The sequence below is a fragment of the Vanacampus margaritifer genome, chromosome 1 (genome assembly GCF_051991255.1).
Source record: "Vanacampus margaritifer isolate UIUO_Vmar chromosome 1, RoL_Vmar_1.0, whole genome shotgun sequence".
Lineage (NCBI taxonomy): Eukaryota > Metazoa > Chordata > Actinopteri > Syngnathiformes > Syngnathidae > Vanacampus > Vanacampus margaritifer.
In genome coordinates this window covers 39,310,312-39,333,209 of record NC_135432.1, presented here as the reverse complement: position 1 = coordinate 39,333,209, position 22,898 = coordinate 39,310,312, and the positions used below count along the sequence as shown (strand labels likewise).

Here is a 22,898-nt window from a genome sequence, read left to right as displayed (position 1 = left end):
GTCATTGTCAATCTAGTTACATTGGCATGGTTGAGAAAGTTGATGGGGATGAAATACTCACACAATTTTTCAGAAAAACCCAGGGAAACAGGAAAGTGTGGTAGAGACCCATCTTTGCCATAAAGGAAAATTATGTTGCACATTTTCCTAAAAATGATGTTGTGAGGAAGCTGCCACAATCTACAAGGTCTGGAGAAACCACACAAAGAGAGCAACTCTTTATCTTTCCGTGCAACCTTTAGAGCTGGAATGTGGAATAGGTTTTTGTATAGAGTGAGAGCTGTCCTTATCTGAGATCTACTCCTGTTTTCTGAGTCACAGGCTGCTCTACTCGTTTCAGTTTGTTCTTTGCCCTGATTTGCAGACCATAGATGGCTCTAAGGGTCCCGAGTTCTGACCCCAACTGTGAAAATCGTTCTTTCTCTCGTTTGATTGTTAAATAAAACATTTTGAATATTTTTTGTTGTATTGGGTTTTGTTCAGAGTTACCTTTTAAATGTTTAGGGAATAATGGGCTTAATTGAACAGTCTCCATGATTTTTTTTTAAATTATTCCGACATTAGTTCCGGAATCAGTGGTTGTTTAACTAGTTATTAGTTTCTGACTTTTACAACAGGTGTTGTTAGGCTTGATTTACAGTGGAAAAAAGTAAGTGGATCATTTTACCCCTAGCAGGAGCAATTTACCCCCTTGAAATTTTGGTTTTGTCTTAGTTTACCCCGTAGCTGAGGTAAAATGAAACACTTAACCATTTTTTTTTTAGTTTTTAAACAATCTTATTTTCACTTAGTCCTGCATACATTCTGATCATTTCTATTCTTAGGAAACATCCTACATTAATGGAAAATGTGTTAATTTTATTGATACATCACTTTAGCTTGCTTAGAGGGGGACAAATGGAAAAAATGTCTCACATTACCTCACTCTCCCCTATAGGCGAAACGACATACACAACAGCTTGTTCCCGCAGGCAGCAGACATTGAGTGTTATGTGTTGTTTTCTTCCCCCCGCCCCCAATTTTAGAGACACTCCAATACAATAAACATTGTTCCTATATCATACATACAGTCAAAAGTTTTTGCCACGTTACTCAAATCTAGGTGGCCGCTGTGAGAATTATGTGTAAGCGGCACAACACCGGCTACACACAAGATGTTATGCAATAGCGTAAGGCTTCATGGCTGCCCTAGGATGAGGTCTGCTTGCTATCTGCTTGAAGAAAACAAACATTACATTAGCACATTAGCATGCTATTGTTTGTTTGTCAGCAAACATGCTGCAGCTGAACCAAAAGCTTCCAGCATTTGTTTTCCACAGGTATAAACAAGTCAAACCTGTGAGACATGCCACTCAGATCAACTGAGTCAAGAAACTTGTTGCTAATATGACTTTTTAAATACATGTTTGCTTTTTAGAGTCAACTCTCATCTACTGATACACACGCATGCACACCCACAATGGAAATCTCTCTTGGATATACTCATTACCACATCCTGTTCCTGCTTTGTGTGTGTGTGTGTTGGTGTGTGTGTGTGTGTGTTGTATAAATTGTATCAATTAGCTAAGATGCTTTCAGGTGTAATGTATGCTTTCAGGTTGCTAACAAAAATAACCTTCCTACATCATATCAGTTTTATTTTTTGAAAATGTTTGTTATAAAGTATGTTTACATTAACAACTGTACATAATTATGTGCTCTTGTACTGAAGTAACAAAGGGCAGCAAGAAGAGATGTTTAATGTTCATTCTCATAAAAAAAAACATGAATTCCACTGTGCAAGCACATTTTATCTATAGAATTAGTGGAAATATGTTTTATTTATATTTTCATACACAGTAATGCCTTTTAAAACAAAACTGTCATAAAGTTAGAAATAGAAGCTGTTGGAGTTTAAAAAAAATGTTTGAGTGGAAAACACTATGTAGAAGCTTTTGCCTCTGACGTATCTGCATAGATTGAAAAAAGAATGGTCGTGGTGTGCGGGTGATAGTGGAGCCAAATGCAGGAAGGCAGAGCGAGGAGGCAGGTGTGCTCAAAAAAGTGGTTGTTTAATTAAACAAAAACAAAAAGCAAACAACGTACAAAACAGGATACAAAGTACAAACCAAAACTGTGAATAAACTCACGGGTATCAAACTAATCAAAAGAACCCGTCCAGACGGAAGCAAAGTTTGTTCCTCAAACAAATCTCGTACACACAGAAACATTTTAAGACTTGCGTGTGTCCAAAAAAAGACGCTGAGGACGTTTAACGGCTGCAATGTATATGCCAAGTCTGGAGTGGCGCTAGTTTCCTGTGCAGCCACAGGAAGTTAACAGAAAGCGCTGAAGAAGAATCAGCAAAGAAGATGAACACTTTTTTTTCTTACTTAATCTACAGAACAAACATGGCTTTGCATGTATCAAAACAACATGAAAAAGACAAACACAGGAGAAGTGGCAATGGCGGGTGACTCAAGTACAACACCGCTTGTTGAACGTGGGAATAAAGAAACAAAATATTTTGCTGCATAAGCATTTGTTGTTGACAGACTGACGGTTCGCGCGCAGTCACGCGAGAATTGGCGCAAGCGTCATCAAGCTGCGGCAATGCGTCGTCATTGAGCTGCGACCATTACGTCATCACTGGAGGAGTATCCTGCATATGGTGTCAAGACGGACGTGTACAGGGCGCATTTGAAATATTTTCCTTCTGGAGTCCGGTTTCAAGCTCCGAAACCGCGCCATCGTGTGTATGGACGGCCTAAATGGTAAGAAACTTGTGAGGATACATTGAAACTGGCTTTCGTGTGGACGGGCTCTTAAACAGGCAGGACACACAGGAGCTGGAAACTGGGTGTGACACAGACAATGACTCGACAAGGACTGAAAGAAAGCAGGGAACCAAATACACACAGTAACGAGACAACGAGAGACACCTGGACAAGACACACCTGACACCTGATTGGGTAACACCAGGGACAAGCAGAAGACATGATAAAACTTGACGAGACATTAACAAAGGGAGACACACTAGGAACATGACTAATAAAACAAACCAAAACACAGACTATGACAATAATAATAATAATTTAATGGCTGTCTTAATCAAGTGTCCTGATTTAATTAAATTAACTCTTTGACTGCCAAAAACGTTAAATAACGTTTAGTAAATTCCTACAGAGGACTGCCAAAGACGTTAAAAGACGTTCACTATGTTTTTTTTTGGGTTTTTTTTTGGGAAACGGGTGGAGGAAAGCCTTGGCCAGCTGTGCTGAAAGTATCAAGCAGATCTAGTTAGTATAATGCCTATTTTTGGGCACTAGATGGCAGCGATGACTCTCTTTGGACAAGATTGGGTAGGCGTCAGTAGAAGACGTGAGGCGGAGCTAGAGTGTTGAGGGGAAAATGGCTGAGGAAGCGAAAATGGCGACCGGTTGCAAGCAGCTCACGATTGAGCATTTTTTTCAAAGACGAAAAGCATCGACCAATGCTAAAGAGCACATTGATGACGACGATGATGATGATGGTGACTCCAAGGTTGACGCCGAAGTTGGAAGCGTTGACGCGGCGGCTATGATCACGTCATAAAGCCTCACTGGCTAGCGATGCTAACGCCGGAAAACGCGGAGCACAACCGAGCACTTCAGCACAGGCGGACGTTCAATCGGACGACGAAGAGTACCCCGAGTCCAATGCATATTCATCGGAGGAGTGGGTACAGTCTGATCACGGAGAAGACACTGGTTCTGGACTACGATGCCACCATGAATGGAGTGGATAAGATGGATCAGAACATCTACCACCACCGGTATAGGAACTGAAGGACATGAGGAAGCCAGACGTAACACCACCGTAACGTCACCGTATCATGATCCTGAGAGTAGACTTGATGGGAACATGACCAAACACACACTGCAGTATATACTTGCTATTCCTCGGGAAAAAAAGCCAGCAAAAAAGTGTAGCGTCTGCAATCGCAGTGAAACTAATCTGTTGTGCAAATCCTGCTGCGTCCCCTTGCATGCACGAGAGTGTTACAAAAAGAAAAACTGTATTTGAAACATCCACACAATTGTAACTAGTACCACGGTTGCACACATTTGTAAATAGTTTGCCAAATTGTTTTGTCAAATTGTTACACTGTTGAATGTAAATAAACGTATTTTGCTATCAAAAAACACTTTTTCATTGTTAGTGGTAGTGTTTTACAGAAGCAAAGCACTGTTTAGGTGTTTGTGGCATCATTCATGGAAAAAAAAGGTGTCAAATTCACTAGAGTGCATGAAATAATATTGTTTCACAAAAAGCTTGATTTCTCCGTATTTTGTTTCAAAACAGAGCATTTGGGTGAAACTAACCATTTTCTATTGTTGATTACTGAAAAACTGAATAAGGTAGAAACAAACTTTTTTCTGATGAAAGATGAGAGTCCAATCTTTCATTTGGTAGTATGTGTGTTTCCATAGTCCAAACACAACATTTTCTGTGGACCTTGAAAGATCAGTCAAAATGCTTAAAAAGGCTGGCACCCACAGCATCCCTTTTCTGAAAACGTCTGGCAGTCAAAGAGTTAAGAAAATAATTCTTATTCAGATGAGAGCTTTGCAATTGAAGCAAAAGTAGGCAGTAAACATTACACCAATGTCAAACAACAATTGGATGTAATTATCCACTTCACAATTATTTTGTGTTATTTAATTGGATTGTGATCATAATCTTTAAGAATGTATAAAAAGACACAAGCACTGTACACTGGCAACGGTAACTGCTTTCTGGTCTGGGATACACCTTGCCTTTTGTGGTTGGAATGCTAAAAATGTTTTTTTTTTTTTTTTTCTGTGTGCGTGTGTGTGTGTGTGTATGCGTGCGCGCAGGTTGGTGGATGATCGCTGTGTGGTGGAACCAGCTGCCGGAGATCTGGAGAACCCCCCCAAGAAGTTCAGAGGTCTGTCACTGTTTGTACGAGTGCGTTCATGTGTGTGTTTGTCCATCTGTGTACATGTTTGTGCGTTTCAATATGTTTTACCATGTTGCAGTGCTTTGATTTTGAAAAGATATGACACACACAGAGAGACAGACAAAAGAGTGATTGACAGCTGCAAGTGAGCAGAAGGTTGTGTGTGTGTGCGTGTGTGTGTGTGTGTGTGTGTGTGTGTGTGTGTGTGTATGTGTGTGTGCAAAGTCAAATAATGTGACAATTACAGCGTGTCCATGGCGTCATGTTGAAGTGGGTCACATGGCTCAAGTGTTGATGCAAATGGCCCATCAGCAGGCAAATGTGCGGCCAAGCATGTAAGCCCTGCTCGCTGCCAAGCATGTCCATATTTGGTAGAACTCAGGTTGAGTGCTTGAAACTGATTCCAACCAAAACCGCGAATTAAAGCAGACTAATTATGTTTGTTTTCACATTGTAAGAGTTCCCAGGTCTTAACCCCTTCAGACTCATAAATGATTGCTAGTGGTCATGACATATTTGCGTGTAGAGCTGTCAAAATTAATCGATTAATCGACAAGAAAACACTTTTCAAAATAATCGAAAACTATTTTAACTCTTTTACTGCCAGACGTTTTCAGAAACGGGTTGTCCCCACTGCCAGCCGATTTAAGCATTTTGAGTGATCTTTCAAGGTCCACAGAAAATGTTGTGTTTGGACTATGGAAACACACATACTACCAAATGAAAGATTCGACTCTCAGCTTTCATCAGAAAAAAAAGTTTGTTTCTACCTTATTCCGTTCTTCAGTAATCAACAATAGAAAATGATTACTTTCACCGAAATTCTCTGTTTTGAAACAAAAAACGGAGAAAAAGAGCTTTTTGTGAAACGATGTTATTTCATGCACTCTAGTGAATTATACACTTCTTTTTTGTCCATGAATGATGCCACAAACACCTAAATAGTGCTTTACTTCTGTAAAACGCTTTAACCAACAATGAAAAAGTGTTTTTTGATTGCAAAATACGTTTATTTCCATTCAACAGTGTAACAATTTGACAAAACAATTTCGCAAACTATTTACAAATGTGTGCAACTGTGGTACTACTTATAATTATGTGGATGTTTCAAATACAGTTTTTCCTTTTGTAACGCTCTCCTGCGTGCAAGGAGACGCCAGGACTCGCACAACAGTTTACTTTCACTTTCGCAGTGGTCCGTTTTGCGTGCAAACGTTACAGTTTTTTGACGGCCTTTTTTTCCGGGGAATAAAAAGCAAGTAGCAGACTGTACACACTTCCTCCGATGAATATGCATTGGACTCGGGGCACTCTCCGTCGTCCGATCGAACGCCCGCCTGTGCGTGCTCGGATGTGCTCCGCGTTACGACACCGTCATAGCCGCCGCGTCAATTTTGCCGTCAAGCTCGGATTCACCTTCATCATCATCGATGATGATCATCGTCGTCATCAATGTACTATTTTAGCGTTGGTCGATGCCTTTCGTCTTGTAAGTGTAGAGCTGCTTGCAAACTCTCGCCATTGCCCGTTCCCTCCTCCATCTAGCTCCATCTAACGTCTTCTACTGCCGCGTCAATGCTTCCCAACCACGGAGTCACCACCCTCATCTTCATCATCGATGATGATCATCGTCGTCAACAATGTGCTCTTTCAGCGATGCTTTTGGTCTTTGAAAAAAACGGCTCGGGCGTGAGCTCCTCGCGACTGACCGCCATTTTTCCTTTGTCTTCCATTCTCATCTCCTGCTCGACGCTCTAGCTCCGCCTCTACTGACGCCCACCCGATCTTGTCAAAAGAGAGTCATCGCTGCCCTCTAGGGGCCAAAAATAGTCATTAGGCACAACAGACCGGCTGGAAACTTTCACCACAGCTCCGGAAGCCTTGCCCGCACCCGTTTCAAAAAAATAAAAAAATAAAAAAATTGGATGACGTCTTTAGACGTCATTGGCAGTGCTCCGTAGGTTTTTACTTGACGTCTATAAACGTCAATGGCAGTGAAAGAGTTAATAATCGAGTAATCGTTTGGAGCCATTTTTTAATTCAAAATTGGGTCAGTGGGGTGCCTGGTGAGCCTGCCGTGCCCCGTTCTGCTGCATTGGGCTTGGGGTGCGGGCCGTGTTGGGGTGGGGGCCGCGCCGGGCTTCTGGGTTTGCTCTCTGGATTTTCCTTTTCTTTCTTTTCTTTGATCCTTCCTCGGGTCTCCTGAAAACTTCACGACTCTAGGGGGATTCTGAAGTATTCGGTTTAGGTGAACGGTATGGGAATTTTAATAGGTTTTAGGTGAATTAATGAGCACACACACACGCACGCACATATGCACACACACACCCGCACATACTCACGCACATACAAAAAAAAAGAGCAATGATGATGACATGTCGAATCGGTAAGATTACCGAATGAACAATACTGAGCTCTCAGAATTATTATTTTTTTGATAAAAAAATAAATAAAAAGAATCAAGGACTACATTTACATGCAGGCAATAACGCTTTTAAAACCCGAAAATTGGCAATATTGGCCAACTAAATAAATGCAATAACCCGAACATGCTCTTCTTCGGGTTTTTAAAAAGAAAGGGGTGAAGGTTTTTAAAAACCTAAATAAGACCACTCTTTCAAAACCTGAATTCTTGTTCATATAAACGCATTTGTAATACCTCGATTAATTGTTTTTCGCTGTGCGCATGTTCTCTATTTTCTTCTTCGTCTTCTTTGCTTATTTTGATTTGCAAGGAATCTTGGTACATGTAGTAACGATTTGTATGCGAAGCTCCGTCCCACTTGCTAAAGGAGCCTCACTTGAAAGCAGCAAAGAACCACACTTCTGGAGTGAGGAAGAAACTGACTACTTTATTTAGCATGGTGAGTGACATAAATACAATCTCTTTTATTGAACGTAGTAAGTTAAATGCGGAAATGACGTTATTTACGTAATTACTTTGTTCGCGCATTGCGGTCCGAACGGGCTATTCCAATCGAGTACAAATGGCATGTAACGAGAGTAACTCTGTCCGCCACGCATGTTTGTGTTACCTCAATTGCTTCAGAAACCGGAATTCTGACCTTAACCCGAATACTCACTGCATGTAAACGTAGTCAAGGAAGGAAGAATCAATGAAGAAATGGAATATTGGGTAGAGAATCAAGTAAGGAGTGGAGGAGAATCTATGGAATCAAATTTGTGCCAAAAAGAATCAAGCAAAACCTTTTGAAGTGTTAACAAAACTTTTTACTTCAAAACAATTTTTTTGAAGTGCAAACAAAAACTAAGACTTTGAGAGAAATGTTTGCTCTTGATGACATAATTTCTCATTTACACTGTCTGGGTTTCCGTTTTACACTCCCTCGATTTTTGTTTGCATTTTCTAGTTTTGCGTTTGCGTTTCCTCGTTTTGCAATGCAGCTCACAGGCGTTCAATTCCGACTAGTGCTGTCACTATAGAATATTTTTAGAATCGATGAATCTATTGATTATTCAAACGATTAATCAACTAATCGGATTCATTTTAATTTTACATTAAAATGTATTACAAAAGCATTTTTCCCCCCAATTACTGTTTATTAACCAGGGTTTGGTGTTTATTTCATACTTCGTATTCGTATATTGATTAAATAAAAAGGTATAAGTAAAAACAAATGTTTGCAAATGTCTTATTTTGATTAAACACAGACGATAATCAGTCTTCTTTCATGAAGGACTACAAAAATCAGTTTATCAATTACTGTTGATATGCTGAAAATCAGACGATTTGGACAATTTTAAATTAAAAATGGCTCCAAATGATTACTTGATTATTAAAATAGTTGGTGAATAATTTGATAATCGTTTACTTGTCAATAAATCGATTATTTTTAACAGCTCTACTTCCGACTTTTGGCACAAAGCTCAAGGGCGGGTGAACTTCATGGGGAATGTGTTCTCAACGGCTGATTTTTTTTTTGAGTGACGCTTCAGTGACCTGGATCAGCAAATGCATCTATAAAGAGAGCTTTTTGGTTATTTGAGCCTGTGTGGATGACTTTTGAGTAATAAGTGGAGCGGGCATGGATAAGGACGAATTTGTAAAGTTGACCTTAAACAGGGAGTCGAAAAGCACATTTATTAGCCTCACATTCATTTTAGGCCTCATCCTCTTCCCCTTATTGTACAGGGCCTCCCCATCATCTTCTCATTTATTACCAGAACTGTTAATTCCTCTCTCAGATCCTTCACTGTCCCTGTGTCTCTCAAACTGACTGCTAGTACCCCATCTTCAAAAAACATGGACTCACTCCTGATGATTTCAAGAACTTTTGCCCCATATCAAACCTCCCCTCACTTTCTAAGATTTTTGAATGTGTTGTTGCCTCCCAAATCAAAACCTAGCAATGTCCCTAGCAATGCCCTTTACGAACAATTTCAATTCAGTTTCTTTAGACACCATCATGTACATAATGGACTGGCTGACATCATACCTTTCAGACCGGAAACAGTTCATCTGTATCAATAACTTGTCCTCATCTATTGCCCACTGTCCCAAAGCGTCCCTCAGGGCTCGGTACTTGGCCCTCTCATCTTCATCCTCTACCTCCTCCCCCTTGATCAGATTATCTATCGCCATGGCTTTCACTTTCACTGTTACGCCAATGACATCCAAATCTACTTAACTGCCAAATCCATTGACCATCAAGCCCACGCCATCTGCTCAAACTGCCTGTCTGATATCAGATGCTGGATGCAAACAAATTTAACAAACTTAACTGTACCTGTCAGGTTCAGTCAACCTAGAACATTTAATAAACAACAGACAAGGAAGGAAGACAAGAGACTTAGATTATTTTTGGTCGCAAAGAGAACGGAAAGAGATGTGCACAGATTACAATCTCCTGCCCGCTCTGAGGCACACTCTCACAAGCCCTCTCTTTTTATTTTTTGTACAGGGCGTTACACAGCCGTTGCTGCACTAAAGGGGAATAGGGAACACAGCAGCAAAATTAAAACCATCGCGGATACGAGTCATTGGGCAGACGTATTACAGACGTATTTTTCTTCGGTGCTCCAATAACAAAATGTTTCAGTCCTTGTGATAAGGGCACAGTTCCTGTTCTGCTGCTGCAGAAGTAGGAGTCATGCTTTTTCTCGCACTCTGCTCTTGTTCACTGACAACTTCTTGATTCAAACAAGGTTATACTGCTGAATAAATGCTTTGCAATACTGCAAGAGTAAATATGGGATAATTTATGTACATTTAATCTATTAGTACCAAATCAGGTATTCTAATAATAGATACGATTTACTGACGTCACAGGATCGCGAGTCCGTAACTCATGGTGGGTCAACCTTCCAGCAGACGCAGCTGTGTTTCTATTTCTATCTAACGTTACTTGTGTAATAAAGACATATGCGGAAGATTTAGCTTAACACGCCTTGCAGTGGTACACAAAACGTTTGATTAGTGGAATCGATTGGATTACAAACATTTGCCGAGGTTACTGCTCGGACCGGACTACATGGCAACGTATGCTCTGAGGTAGGATGGCTTCCAAAACACGGACATTCTTGCGTCTTCCGTACTTTCGGCTTTGATTGGTTGCTATGCGCATTTTTCATTTGTGAATTTGAGGTGAAGAATCTCGGGGTACTTTTAAACCAAGTTAGCTAGTCCCCCGACCGCGATAGCTGCTAGCACTGGCATATTACAACAAAAACAACAACAACATTGTTGATTCACTTATTTTCGTACACTTTAACAATTTCAACTTTTTGGCTGCTGGGAAAGGAAACTAAGAGATCATAAGGAGGGTATTCGGAGAGACCTCAAAATCCAACATCTCGACCATTAGATCTATTTTTAGCGCGAGCCACGGCCAGCGGCTCACATATATCTTGATCGGATTGTGGTAAAAGCGTTTTTGCCATTTTACAATCTTAATACATCTTAATCAAAATGGTTAGAACACACTTTGGTAGACTTTGTCGGTTGGAAATCATTTCGATTTATCTTTGCAATTCCGGACACTTTTTTGTCCGTTCCCATTCAACATTCCATGGATGAAAGGCACACAATGTGGGGCAAATGAAGTCATGTGAATACTATCTATAGGTCCCAACTCCCTCACTTCAACAGCCCAAGACTTATGTCTCTCCTTTGAGAATTCCACACTTTCACACCCTAACTCCATTGCCGGGACCTTGGCGTCACCATGGACAAAAATCTCACTTTCTCCCAACACATTAAAGTAGTGACAAAAACAGCTTTCTTTCTATTAATTTAAGAACGCTGCCTACCTTTGCTCCCCCTCTCTGTCTCTCTCGTTCTCTCTCTCTGCAGCTGAAACCTTTTATCTATGCCTTTATCACATCTCGCATTGACTACTGTAACAGCATCCTATATGGCCCACCCTTTAATCGCCATAGCAAACATCAGTACATTCAAAACTCTGCCACCCGCCTCCTCAATTATACTTGTTCCCGGGACCACATTACCCCTGTCCAAAACCTTTATTGGCATACGATCCCATCCCGCTTCAAATTCAAAATTGCCCTACTCACTCATAAAGCCCTCCATAACCAGGCCCCCACTTACCTTAAAGCAGGGGTGCCCAAGTCCGGCCCTCGAGAGCCCCTATCCAGCCTGTCTTCCATGTTTCTCTCCACCAACATACATGATTCATGATCAAGATCGTTATCAGGCTTCTGCAAAGCTTGCTGATGAGCTGATCATTGGATGCAGCTACGTTGAAGGAGGGACACATGGAAAACAGGCTGGATAAGGGCGCACGAGGACCGGACATGGGCACCACTGCCTTAAAAACTTGCTCCACCCCTACATCCCTCCTCGTACACTCCGTTCCTCTGGCAACAACCTCCTGACCGTCCTTAGGACCAGACACCGAACCTAGGGTTACAGAGCATTCATTCTCTGTTGCCGCCACCACCCTTTGTAATTCACTTTGATAAGACATCATTGATACTGTTGACACCTCTATCTCCACACTGCCTTTAATTTGCAATAATCGCATCAATGGAAATTGAACCAACACCACCTGTATTCTAACCACTCCAAATTATCTGCACTACACACATCAATTTACGCCATTGACTGAAACAATGGACTTTTGCCTTTTCAGCTGTACTTTTTCAGTTTCCTTTTGTTTGATTTATGTAAGTCTGTATATTTTATTGTATATTCCATTCTAAACTGCAAAGCATATTTGTGTTATTTTGAAAAGTTCTATGAATTAAATGGATTATTATTATTATACAGAAGGATAGCTGGCTAACATTTGTTCCCCTGTTCAGACTGCCTGTTTAAAGTGTGTCCGATGAGTCGCTACTCTGCACAGAAGCAGTTCTGGAAGGCCAAACAGGCCAAGCATGAGAAAGACAAGATTGGCGATGTGGTTCTTCTGCAAAAACTTCAGGTAACCTTCACATCTGCTGTACACCACTTTGCTCACTACAAAAGAAAAAAGAATAACTAAGGTTCTTTTTAGAAGTACATTTTGGATTTACAAACAAATAGTTGTATATAATACTCAGTGTTGGTAATAACACCGTTTAAACTCATTAATATGGGTGTAAATCTCTCCTATCAAGGCGATTCGATACACATCTCGATTAGTGTTGTCACTATCGAATATTTTTTTAAATCGATTAATCCATCGATTATTCAATCGATTGAACGACTAATCTGATTAATTTTAATTTTGCATCAAAGTGTGTTACAAAAGTTTTTTTCCCCCTGATTACTGTTTATTAACCACTGTAACCAGTGATTGGTGTTAATTACGTACTTCATATTCATATAGTGATTTAAAAAAGATGATTGATGTATTATGATACCGGTTTGGTCATTGTTTTCCAAAGTAAAAACGGATGTTTTATTTTGATTAACTCTTTCACTGCCACTGACGTTTAAAGACGTCAAGTAAAAACCTACGGAGCACTGCCAATGACGTCAAAAGACGTCATCCAATGATTTATTTATTTTTTTTTTGAAACGGGTGGAGGAAACCCTTCCGCATGTCTGGTCAAAGTTTCCAGCCTGTCTGTTGTGCCTAATGACTATTTTTGGCCCCTAGAGGGCAGCGATGACTCTCTTTTGACAAGATCGGGTGGGCGTCAGTAGAGGCGGAGCTAGAGCATCGAGCAGGAGATGAGAATGGAAGACAATGGAAAAATGGCGGCCGGTCGCGAGGAGCTCACGCCCGAGCCGTTTTTTTCAAAGACCAAAAGCATCGCTGAAAGAGCACATTGTTGACGACGATGATCATCATCGATGATGAAGATGAGGGTGGTGACTCCGTGGTTGGGAAGCATTGACGCGGCAGTAGAAGACGTTAGATGGAGCTAGATGGAGGAGGGAACGGGCAATGGCGAGAGTTTGCAAGCAGCTCTACACTTACAAGACGAAAGGCATCGACCAACGCTGAAATAGTACATTGATGACGACGATGATCATCATCGATGATGATGAAGGTGAATCCGAGCTTGACGGCGAAATTGGAACCGGTGACGCGGCGGCTATGACGGTGTCGTAACGCGGAGCGCAACCGAGCACGCACAGGCGGACGTTCGATCGGACGACGGAGAGTGCCCCGAGTCCAATGCATATTCATCGGAGGAAGTGTGTACAGTCTGCTACTTGCTTTTTATTCCCCGGAAAAAAACCCGTCAAGAAAGTGTAACGTTTGCACGCAAAACGGACCAATGCGAAAGTGAAAGTAAACTGTTGTGCGAGTCCTGGCGTCTCCTTGCACGCAAGAGAGCGTTACAAAAGGAAAAACTGTATTTGAAACATCCACATAATTGTAAGTAGTACCACAGTTGCACACATTTGTAAATAGTTTGCGAAATTGTTTTGTCAAACTGTTACACTGTTGAATGGAAATAAACGTATTTTGCAATCAAAAAACACTTTTTCATTGTTGGTGAAAGCGTTTTACAGAAGTAAAGCACTATTTAGGTGTTTGTGGCATCATACATGGACAAAAAGAAGTGTACAAGAGTGCATGAAATAACATCGTTTCACAAAAAGCTCTTTTTCTCCATTTTTTGTTTCAAAACAGAGAATTTCGGTGAAAGTAACCATTTTCTATTGTTGATTACTGAAGAACAGAATAAGGTAGAAACAAACTTTTTTTTTCTGATGAAAGCTGAGAGTCCAATCTTTCATTTGGTAGTATGTGTGTTTCCATAGTCGAAACACAACATTTTCTGTGGACCTTGAAAGATCACTCAAAATGCTTAAATCGGCTGGCAGTGGGGACAACCCGTTTCTGAAAACGTCTGGCAGTGAAAGAGTTAAACACAGAAGATAATCAGTCTTCATTCTTGAAGGACTACAGAAATCAGTGAACAATTACTGGTGATATGCTGAAATCAGAGGATTTGGACCATTTTAAATTAAAAAAATGACTTCAAACGATTATTCGATTATTAAAATAGTTGTCGATTAATCGACTAATTTTGACAGCTCTAATCCAGGGGTTAAAGTTCTCCGTTGTGGGGACGGATTTCCCCATAAACAAGTCCCCATGGGGACTACACGTTTGTTGTTTAAGATCCCATCACTAAACTGACATTGCTTTCACGCATTGAATTTATTAATACCACCTTAAAAGTTCTTGAAAAAGTATTGAATTTTAATATCTGGGTGAGGTCTTAAATTTCATGCTGTGTACTTTCTCCGTGGAGAAGTAGCAAGCCATATTAGGAGAAGTTTGCGGAACTGTCTGTCCCTAGAGTGCAGGGTGGCATTGCGGAAGGGACATGTCGAGAGTCGAGTCCTCCACACACTACGCGGCCAATTTGAATGTAGGAGGGGAAAGATAATGTTTCAATCGCTATTCACTGTTTGGAACTTACTCACTGAAGAAAAGGAAACAGTTTGAACTGTTAGTGTGCTGTGGTGTCCTGCTATGGAGGAGCTAGTTGCTAACCCGCTACATGCGTGAGTCAGCGTTCCACCTTCTTTACATATAACGCACTGGGATGAAAGTTCGTTTAGCGGTTGATGTAATGCATCATCATCGTTGTAGCGTAATTAGGTCATAATTACGGCGCGCGCACGCTTGCGTCTTTGTGCGAGATGAAGGCAAGGTTATTTGAGTGTGAATCTGTAAATGTTGCCTTCATAAGCGTTATTTGTCCGCTTTTTCCCCATTTCACACGGTATGATTACAACTGTTATGGAGAAAGCAAATCTACTTTCCTCATGGGCTGAATAAATAATCTATGTATCTGAGGCTCACCACCCATCCGCGCCCATCCATCCATGCATTTAAATAGGTGTCAATTACACATGGATTTTCGTTATTCGCAGTCCTGGCCGGTCTCTACCCCTGCAAATAGTTGGGGTCCACTGTTACTGTCCAAGTTACATTATTTTAATAGTATGGTGATTGGACTACGTTAATGTTTTTAAGTATTTTAAATTTTTTACATTCCCAATTAACCTCCTAGAGCGGTCGTATACTTGTCACATTTTTCATTCCTGATTAATGCCTAAATATTATTTAAAAAGAATCAGTGTGCACCCTAGTGCCCTGCAAATTTTGTGTTAATCGACCACAGTCAATTTAAACATTAAAACATTTTCAGTGGAATATTTTTACTCCGTCCGATACAAGGACGGTTTGATTCAATTCGGTTCGACATTAGAATTATGATTTGGTGTAGTGGTGCAACGATTATTTGGTTACTTGACAACTGTCAATCATTTGAATACCTTGTTTATTTTTATTTTTTTATTAATTTAAAATCCAAAATTAATTTAAGATCCATATCTCGGAATTTGCACATTTACAGAAATCTGCTTTTATTTTGTAAAACAGTCAAGTGATCAACAGTTTTGCATATGTTCTGACATGCTACAGACCAAATCAGTAACTATCAATATTTTAAAATGCTTTTAACAGGCATCAGCCTAATAACACTCAGGGCTTAAAGTAAAAAAAATTACTGAGCCTGAACTTTTTCTGGGAAGCTGTGGTGCAGTGTCCAACGTGCTGATTCGTTGTTCGACCGACATCAAGCCATTAATTACTATTCGATTTATCGCTCTGGATGGACTGGGCATTTGGGAAACTTATGAAATTCCCGATGCCCAGTCCTCCCCAAGTGTCAGGTCATCTTGTTCATTATCCATTTATATTATGTATAGAACAGTATATATGCAGCTATCGTATATATATATATATATATAGATATAGATATATATATATAGATATAGATATATAGATATAGATATATATATATAGATATATATTTATATATATATATATATATATATATTCATATATAGATATATATATATATATATATATATATTCATATATATATATATATATATATATATATTCATATATATATATATATATATATATATATATTCATATATATATATAAATACATATTCATATATATATATAAATACATATTCATATATATATATTTTAAACAAATCTCTCCCCATGGATTTTGTAATGACCTTCCGTTAAATATTAGGCAACCTCCCCCACTGTTAAAACACATCTTTGTTCCTTGTCGTTTGACTCGGCATGGGACTCATCATTGTTTCAATGTTTTATGGTGCCTGCTGTGTTTTGTTATTAATTTATTATTTATTTTATTTACTTACCTACTTGTGTTATTCTATTCATTTACCCACATAAGATAATTATTTATTTATTTGGTGTTATTTTTGTTTTACCTGTCTTTATTCCGTTACTGATTTTTACTCCATGTACAGCACTTTGTATGAAATGAAATTCCAAGTTGATTAGTTTTTGGTTTGTGAGACAGAGTGACGTCAGAACCACAGTTGTGATTTTATCGACCCTCAACTTCACAATTGAGCTCGGTTTATTAAACTGATCTCTAGGAACGGCAACTGTGTCCGGTTGTCAGCATCAAAGTGTGCAAATCATCACGTCGGTTAGACTGCCTTTGAAAAGTAGTCCGATGACTCTAGCTGCAGCCGCTAGCACCGTTAGCACGTTAACACTGTAGACGCCCTAAACATTGGCAACAGCGTGCAATACAATGTCAGCGTAATTAAGTCTTCTTTTAATGCCCTTAATTGCCGATCGGACGTGATAAATAACACTGCCATAAAAAAAAGGGTTTATCATTTATATGCATACAAATATTGAAAATGGATGTGTACAAAAACGTCTGTTCAATAATTTATACTTATACTACTCACAAAAAGTTAGGGATAGTCGTCTTTAAGGTGAAATTTATAGAAAAGTCATGTTTCACGCTAAAGTTTACGCTACAGTGATATATCATGAAAGTCGGACATTTAAAGTAGAAGGATGCACTGGTGATTTCCTTTTTTCAAACAATTCTTTGAAACAAAAGTGTAGTGATTATTTGGGTTGCCATAATGGCAAACGAGAAATTTAGACTGTACTGAGGGGAGTTGTAACTTCCTCAGCAACTTCTGGGGGCACCACGTTGAGTTGGCTTGTTTGTAGGAGCAAAAATAAACGACAAAAATACTATTATCAAGTATTCATAATCTGAAGTTGCTACTATAGTTAATTATGGAGATCTTTGCTTTAATAAGAGAATTACTAATCCACTTAGAAAACACAAATGATTCGCCAGAAATAGAATCTCTAGACAACAAATGTATTTAGTAAACACACATATATCAGTCACAGCCTAACCTATTAATGAAACAGAATTAAAATGTGAATAAAAGATGAAAGAAAACATGCAACCATATGAACGAAGATAAAAAGGTAATGAAAAAGGTGATGGGGAAAAGAAATGGAAACGGTTTGACCTCTCAATCCTTTTATATTTGGATCAAAGCGTTGCGCTAGTGGTATGGTCAGATTGCAAGGAAGGCCATTTATGGACTGGTTCAGGTGCACAGGAGAGAGAAGGACTCGGCGAGCGTCGATTCTCAGTTGAAGAAAACTTCATTGGAGGCGAGGGCGGTCAGTGCGCGCGCAGCTGGAATGCCGCTCCGGAATCTCTGGTGATGGGCGCACGGCTAAGAGGCCGCAGCAAAGTCCGAGGCGCGTAAAGCCCAGTTCAGTATTGTTTGGGTGCTGCGGGGCGTCGCTGGCGCATGGCTGGAGTAGAAGTCCGTGTGTCGTTGGTGCGTAACAGCCGTTGTAGAACCGAGTCGGCGGGAAGCTGCGTGATTCAGAGAGCGGACGGTAGGTAGATCGCCTCTCGGCAGGAACAGACACACGCGCTTTGGTTGCAAGTCTGGGGCTCAAAGAAGGAAGTGGTCGCTCTCAGCGTGCTCGGCGACCATGTCTCTGTGTTGGTCAGGAGCAGTTCATGGGGCAAGGAGAGAGTGGGCAAAGAGAAGAGAAGGAGGTTCCTCCGCGCGCTGGCTTTTAAGCTTGCGTGGCAGGTGGTCAAGCAGTCCCCGCCTCTTCCGTGCGCTTGAAGCAGACTTGGTCGAATGAGGCCAAGCTTTTGGGATAGCATTTGAGATTTTTTATCAGAATTGACAAGCTACATGCTTCATTTATCATTCTGATCACATTTCAAACATTACAGCGATCATGAAGTTATTGAATCCACTAAGCTTCCTAATTAGCTAAACTTAGATGGCTGCAGAAGTTACACACATCATTCATTTGAGATAGACATACATCTTGTGTACAAAGATAAACAACAGAAGTCACTTGATGCCAGTCAAGTACATAGAGTCCGTTTATGTCCCGGATTATGTAGATTTCAGATTAATTACGAGTGGCAGGATTCTTGAGGATAAAACCGATAGTGACCACTGAAAGGGCACTGTGGTACCGTATAACTTCAGAGGGGCGTTGTTTCCAAAAACACAAAGCTGATTCCTGTAGATAGACCAGACCATAAAAGTGGTCTGGGGACTGATAAGCATTCCTATCGTTAGTCTGCTTGCTGAACAGGCTTTTAGATCTCGGTAGGCGCTGAGGTATGTGTTTCCTGTGGGTTGTAAAAATGAAAACACCCCTGCCTCCACTTGCTCCCCATTAGCAGCTTCAGCCACCAGTCTGTTGAATGTGTCATCTCTGGCAGCATCAGACAAAAAGACCTTGAAGCGAGTATCTAATGCTATTGATACATATAACTTGTCCTTCAGGGCCACTTATCTTAAAGAGATTTTCCGTATTTAAATTACATTTGTGTCATGGAACTGGATATATCAGACACACATACAGAAAGACACATCTACTGTAGTTGTACCTTGAATTTAAGTTGTCATATACAGTAGTCTTTAGTTATTTTATCACTGTGGAGTCAAAGGGGGTACAGGTCATCTGGTCCAGCAACTGTGCCTGCATAGGTGTAACGCGTTTGACAATGCTTTTAAATGATAACAAGTAACAAAGACAATTGCCGAGCACTAAATGGCTCTTAACAGAGACTACAGTCAGGCACAAATGGAGTAACAAAGGAAACAAACGAATGCACAATAAGCTAAACTGGCTTAACCAAATAAATACACTTAACTTAGTCTTAGCCGGCCAGAGTGACCGAAAACCAGCTTTTTTTTTTTTCAATGTAGCCCCGCCAAGTGTAGGTCGAGGATTGACGTGGAGGTCCAGTGCTGCACCAAAGCATCGAAGGAGTCTGGGACGGCAGCCAACCAGACATAAGCGAGCCCTGGCGCGGTTGTCCAATCAGAAGGTGGCGCAGGCATAGTCGTCCAATCAGAAGGTGGCGCTGGCACAGTCGTCCAATCAGAGGCTGGCCCCCTCTCTCTGCGGCCCTGCCGCTGCCTCCTGCCCTTCTTGTCGTCTCCTTCCCCCGTCCCTTCCCCCTCCCCTGTCCGCCTACCCCCCCACCCCCCCGGGCCGGGGGCTCCATCCGTGGCCCGGGTCTTGGCGCTCCGGGGGCCGGGAGGGCGGGTGTTTTGTTGTTGTGCCCGCCCCGTACCGGTGGACCTCCTGACATCTCGGGCGGGCCCAGTATGCGGGGGGCGAGCCCTATCGCCCCGCCGGGCTGGTCCCATATGCCCGCCGGGTCCCGGTGGGGTAGATGGAAGTTTGGTGGGCGGGTGCGCCTCCCGCCCCCGCCCGGTTGTGGGGGGGCCCTGCTGGTCGCTCCTCTTAACTCACTGCACTAGTTTTGCACAATACACTTTTATAGACATATAGGGCACATAACACACTTTGGGGTGGGTGTCTGGCGGTTTGGGGGCCTGGGGGGCGGCTGGGGTGGATGGGGGGGGGGGATGTGGACTGGTGGGGTTCCTGTGCCCCGTCCTGCTGCGTTGGGTTGGGGGCGCGGGCCGCGTTGGGATGGGGGGCGTTCCTGCTCCTGGGTTTGCTCTCCGGCCGGTGGCCACTGCGGGGCCCGGGGGTCGTCCTTTGGCGCTGCCGCCTTTGGCCCTGAGGTGTTGCGCTTGCTCTGTCCTGGCAGGGGTCGACGGCTCCCCTCTTTGGTGGAGATTTTCATGCACGCCAGATCCACCACACCAGCATCTATCAAAACTCAGACACAATCTTCCTCAGGTCATTGAATCGGTGGAGGCTGGTGTCTGTGGATCTCACTCCGCTTCGTCTGTCCTTCCTTCCTTTCCTCATTCGCTCCTTTGGTATCTTGAGGTCTCCCTGATTTGTTGAAATTTAGAGTATCAGCTTTGACTTTTACACCACTTGTTAAAAAGCGTAAGAGCAAACTCAACGTAAGTGCGGCTTGGGGCTTTTGTGTAATTCCTGAATTTTTGTTGGTAGGCTTTGGGTACCAACTCGTACGCAAGTAAAATGGCAGTGTTGTAACAAATTTTCTTCAAGCGACAATGCAGCAATCGCTTCCTGCGCTTTTCCAGGAGAGGTCAAATATCACACGGCTACTGTAAAGCCATAGCAATGCGTTCAAAAGCAGCAAAATAAGAGTCAACCTCGCTTTTTCTAAAATAACGCATAAAAGGTATTCTGTATCAGCGGAGCAGGTTTCGGAGGTGGAAGACGGTGGGGCTGCAGCAGAACCAGGACTTCGAGCTCCAGCCGTTTGAATTTGATGGCTTTGTCTGCCTCGATTTCCATTTTGCAGACCACTAACTCCAAATGGGCTTTACGGGCACTCCCCCTTTCCTCGGCTTCCATTTTGAGGCGGGCTAGGTGCACTTTCACCCGAGCCTCAGCTGACGAGCCAGATGACCCACAGAATGAGTGGCGGTCTACACGAGAGCGGGTGTACAGTTGATCAGTTCGGCCATCCCCCTCGGACTTCGCATCAGCAATGGGGGTACTCAGAATGTGTCTCACACTGTCTTTGGGAGGTGTCGCAAACCCTGGGTTAGTTGTTGGAGAAAGCGGTTCATCTGCTGGCAATCCTCGATGCGGTCAGTGACGCTCTCTAGTCACAACACAACGGTCTCAATCACTCCCCCCCCTCCTTTCCATGTAACTTTCCGCCAATCGCGCTCATTTACAATGGTCCCGTCCTCCCAAATCGGAAACAAAATAGATCCCCAAAAATGCATATATAAATGTGAAAATAAATAATTTTTACACTAACATAGACAAATAGACGCTACGATTCTGTACTCACTGTTTTCTTGTTGAATGTTGAACAGCGGGAGGCGCTTTGTGCGTTTTTATCTGGTAAATATGTTCATGCTTTAATTTAATTTATTTATTTATTTTTCCTAAGACGAGACCGAAAACGACATTTTCGTCCGTTGCTGTAATTGGTCAAAACAAACGTGCACAAGATGCCGAATCGTCCAATCAGATCGAAGTATTGTACAGATTGACTGTCCCGCCTTTCTCAAGCAAATCACTGTGGGCCAGTCCCAGATTGTTAATGGGAAAAACTCTGTATAGATAATGTTATTCAAAAAAATACTTAATTAAATTAATCATATATGTAGGTCTGCCTGTGGAGGAAATTATGACATTGTGTCGTCTTAGTGGCCAAAATGCAATTGACTATAGCGTTAAAGTCTTTAAAAAAAAAATCTACATTCGCCTCTCACCAGTATACAGTAGGTAAAACAATACTTAACATGGAGGTTCTCATGCATGCTAGATCCAAAACGCCAGCATCTACTGAAACTCAAACAGAATTTGCTTCTCCCACTGGTCGCTGAATCAGTGGAGGCTGGTGTTTGTGGATCTCACTCTGCTTCATCCTTCCTTCCTTCCTTTAGTCTTTCCTCTGGCCTCTTGAGGTCTCCCTAATCTGTTGGAATTTAGATGTTTCTTGGGTTGGTGAAAGATTCTGGTTGTATAACTCTGTGGGTGGTAGGTGGTGTCTGATTGGTGCTGGATTTCACTTTGTTTCATTTTTCATTCCTTTGATCCTTCCTTCCAACTTCACAACTCTGGTGGGACTCTGAAGTATCCAGTTAAATTGAAGGGTCTGGGATTTATAACAGGTTTCAGGTGAATTAAAGACTCCAAACTCACACGCACGCACACACACACACACACATGCGCACACACATAAAAAAAGAGAGCGATGATGATGACATTTTGACTCGGGAAGGCTGCTGAATGAATAATACTGAATTCTCCCCAAAAAAAAAAATCACAAAAATGATTTATAGACCTACCTACATGTATGTAATAGTGAAGCGTGTAAGACTTAAGTGGCCAAAATGCACCTGAGCACACATCGCGTCTGTGAATGGGGGCAATTGAATATGCACAGTGGCTGTAAAAAAAGCTAAGATATGTAAGTGTATAGTGTATAAAACCATGATCAATGTAAGTGAATAAAATAGTGAATGTTAGATACTAGATATTAAAAATTAAGAATATGTTCATTTCATCACATTTAGATATGAAATTTGTACAGTTGGCCTGGCCCAGGTAACTTCCAGTAGCCCTATACAGTCATATGTCGGACCCTGAAATATGTGTGTTTGTGCTTGTGGTTTAGCATGCATCAAACTTGGAGCAGAAACAGAACGAGACAGAAAACAAGAAGGTTCATGGAGATGTGGTTAAGTATGGAACTGTCATCCAGGTACTTTTGCTTTGTTTGTTGTTGTTGTCAACTT

The 22,898-nt window shown here is 41.5% G+C and overlaps 1 protein-coding gene across 8 annotated transcripts in view; it reads left to right on the top strand.

The window, feature by feature from the left end:
* Positions 1-22,898, top strand: part of itpr3 (inositol 1,4,5-trisphosphate receptor, type 3) — a 214,217-nt gene that overhangs the window by 21,261 nt on the left and 170,058 nt on the right. For 2 of the 8 annotated variants that reach the window (XM_077554890.1, XM_077554882.1), the window contains exons 2-4: positions 4,860-4,930; positions 12,227-12,348; positions 22,778-22,864. In XM_077554890.1, coding sequence (XP_077411016.1) covers positions 4,860-4,930; positions 12,227-12,348; positions 22,778-22,864 — 280 coding nt within the window. Of the gene's footprint in view, positions 1-2,641; positions 2,754-4,859; positions 4,931-12,226; positions 12,349-22,777; positions 22,865-22,898 lie in introns of those variants that run through there. The other 6 variants (XM_077554937.1, XM_077554900.1, XM_077554909.1 and 3 more) reach the window with 4 other exon arrangements.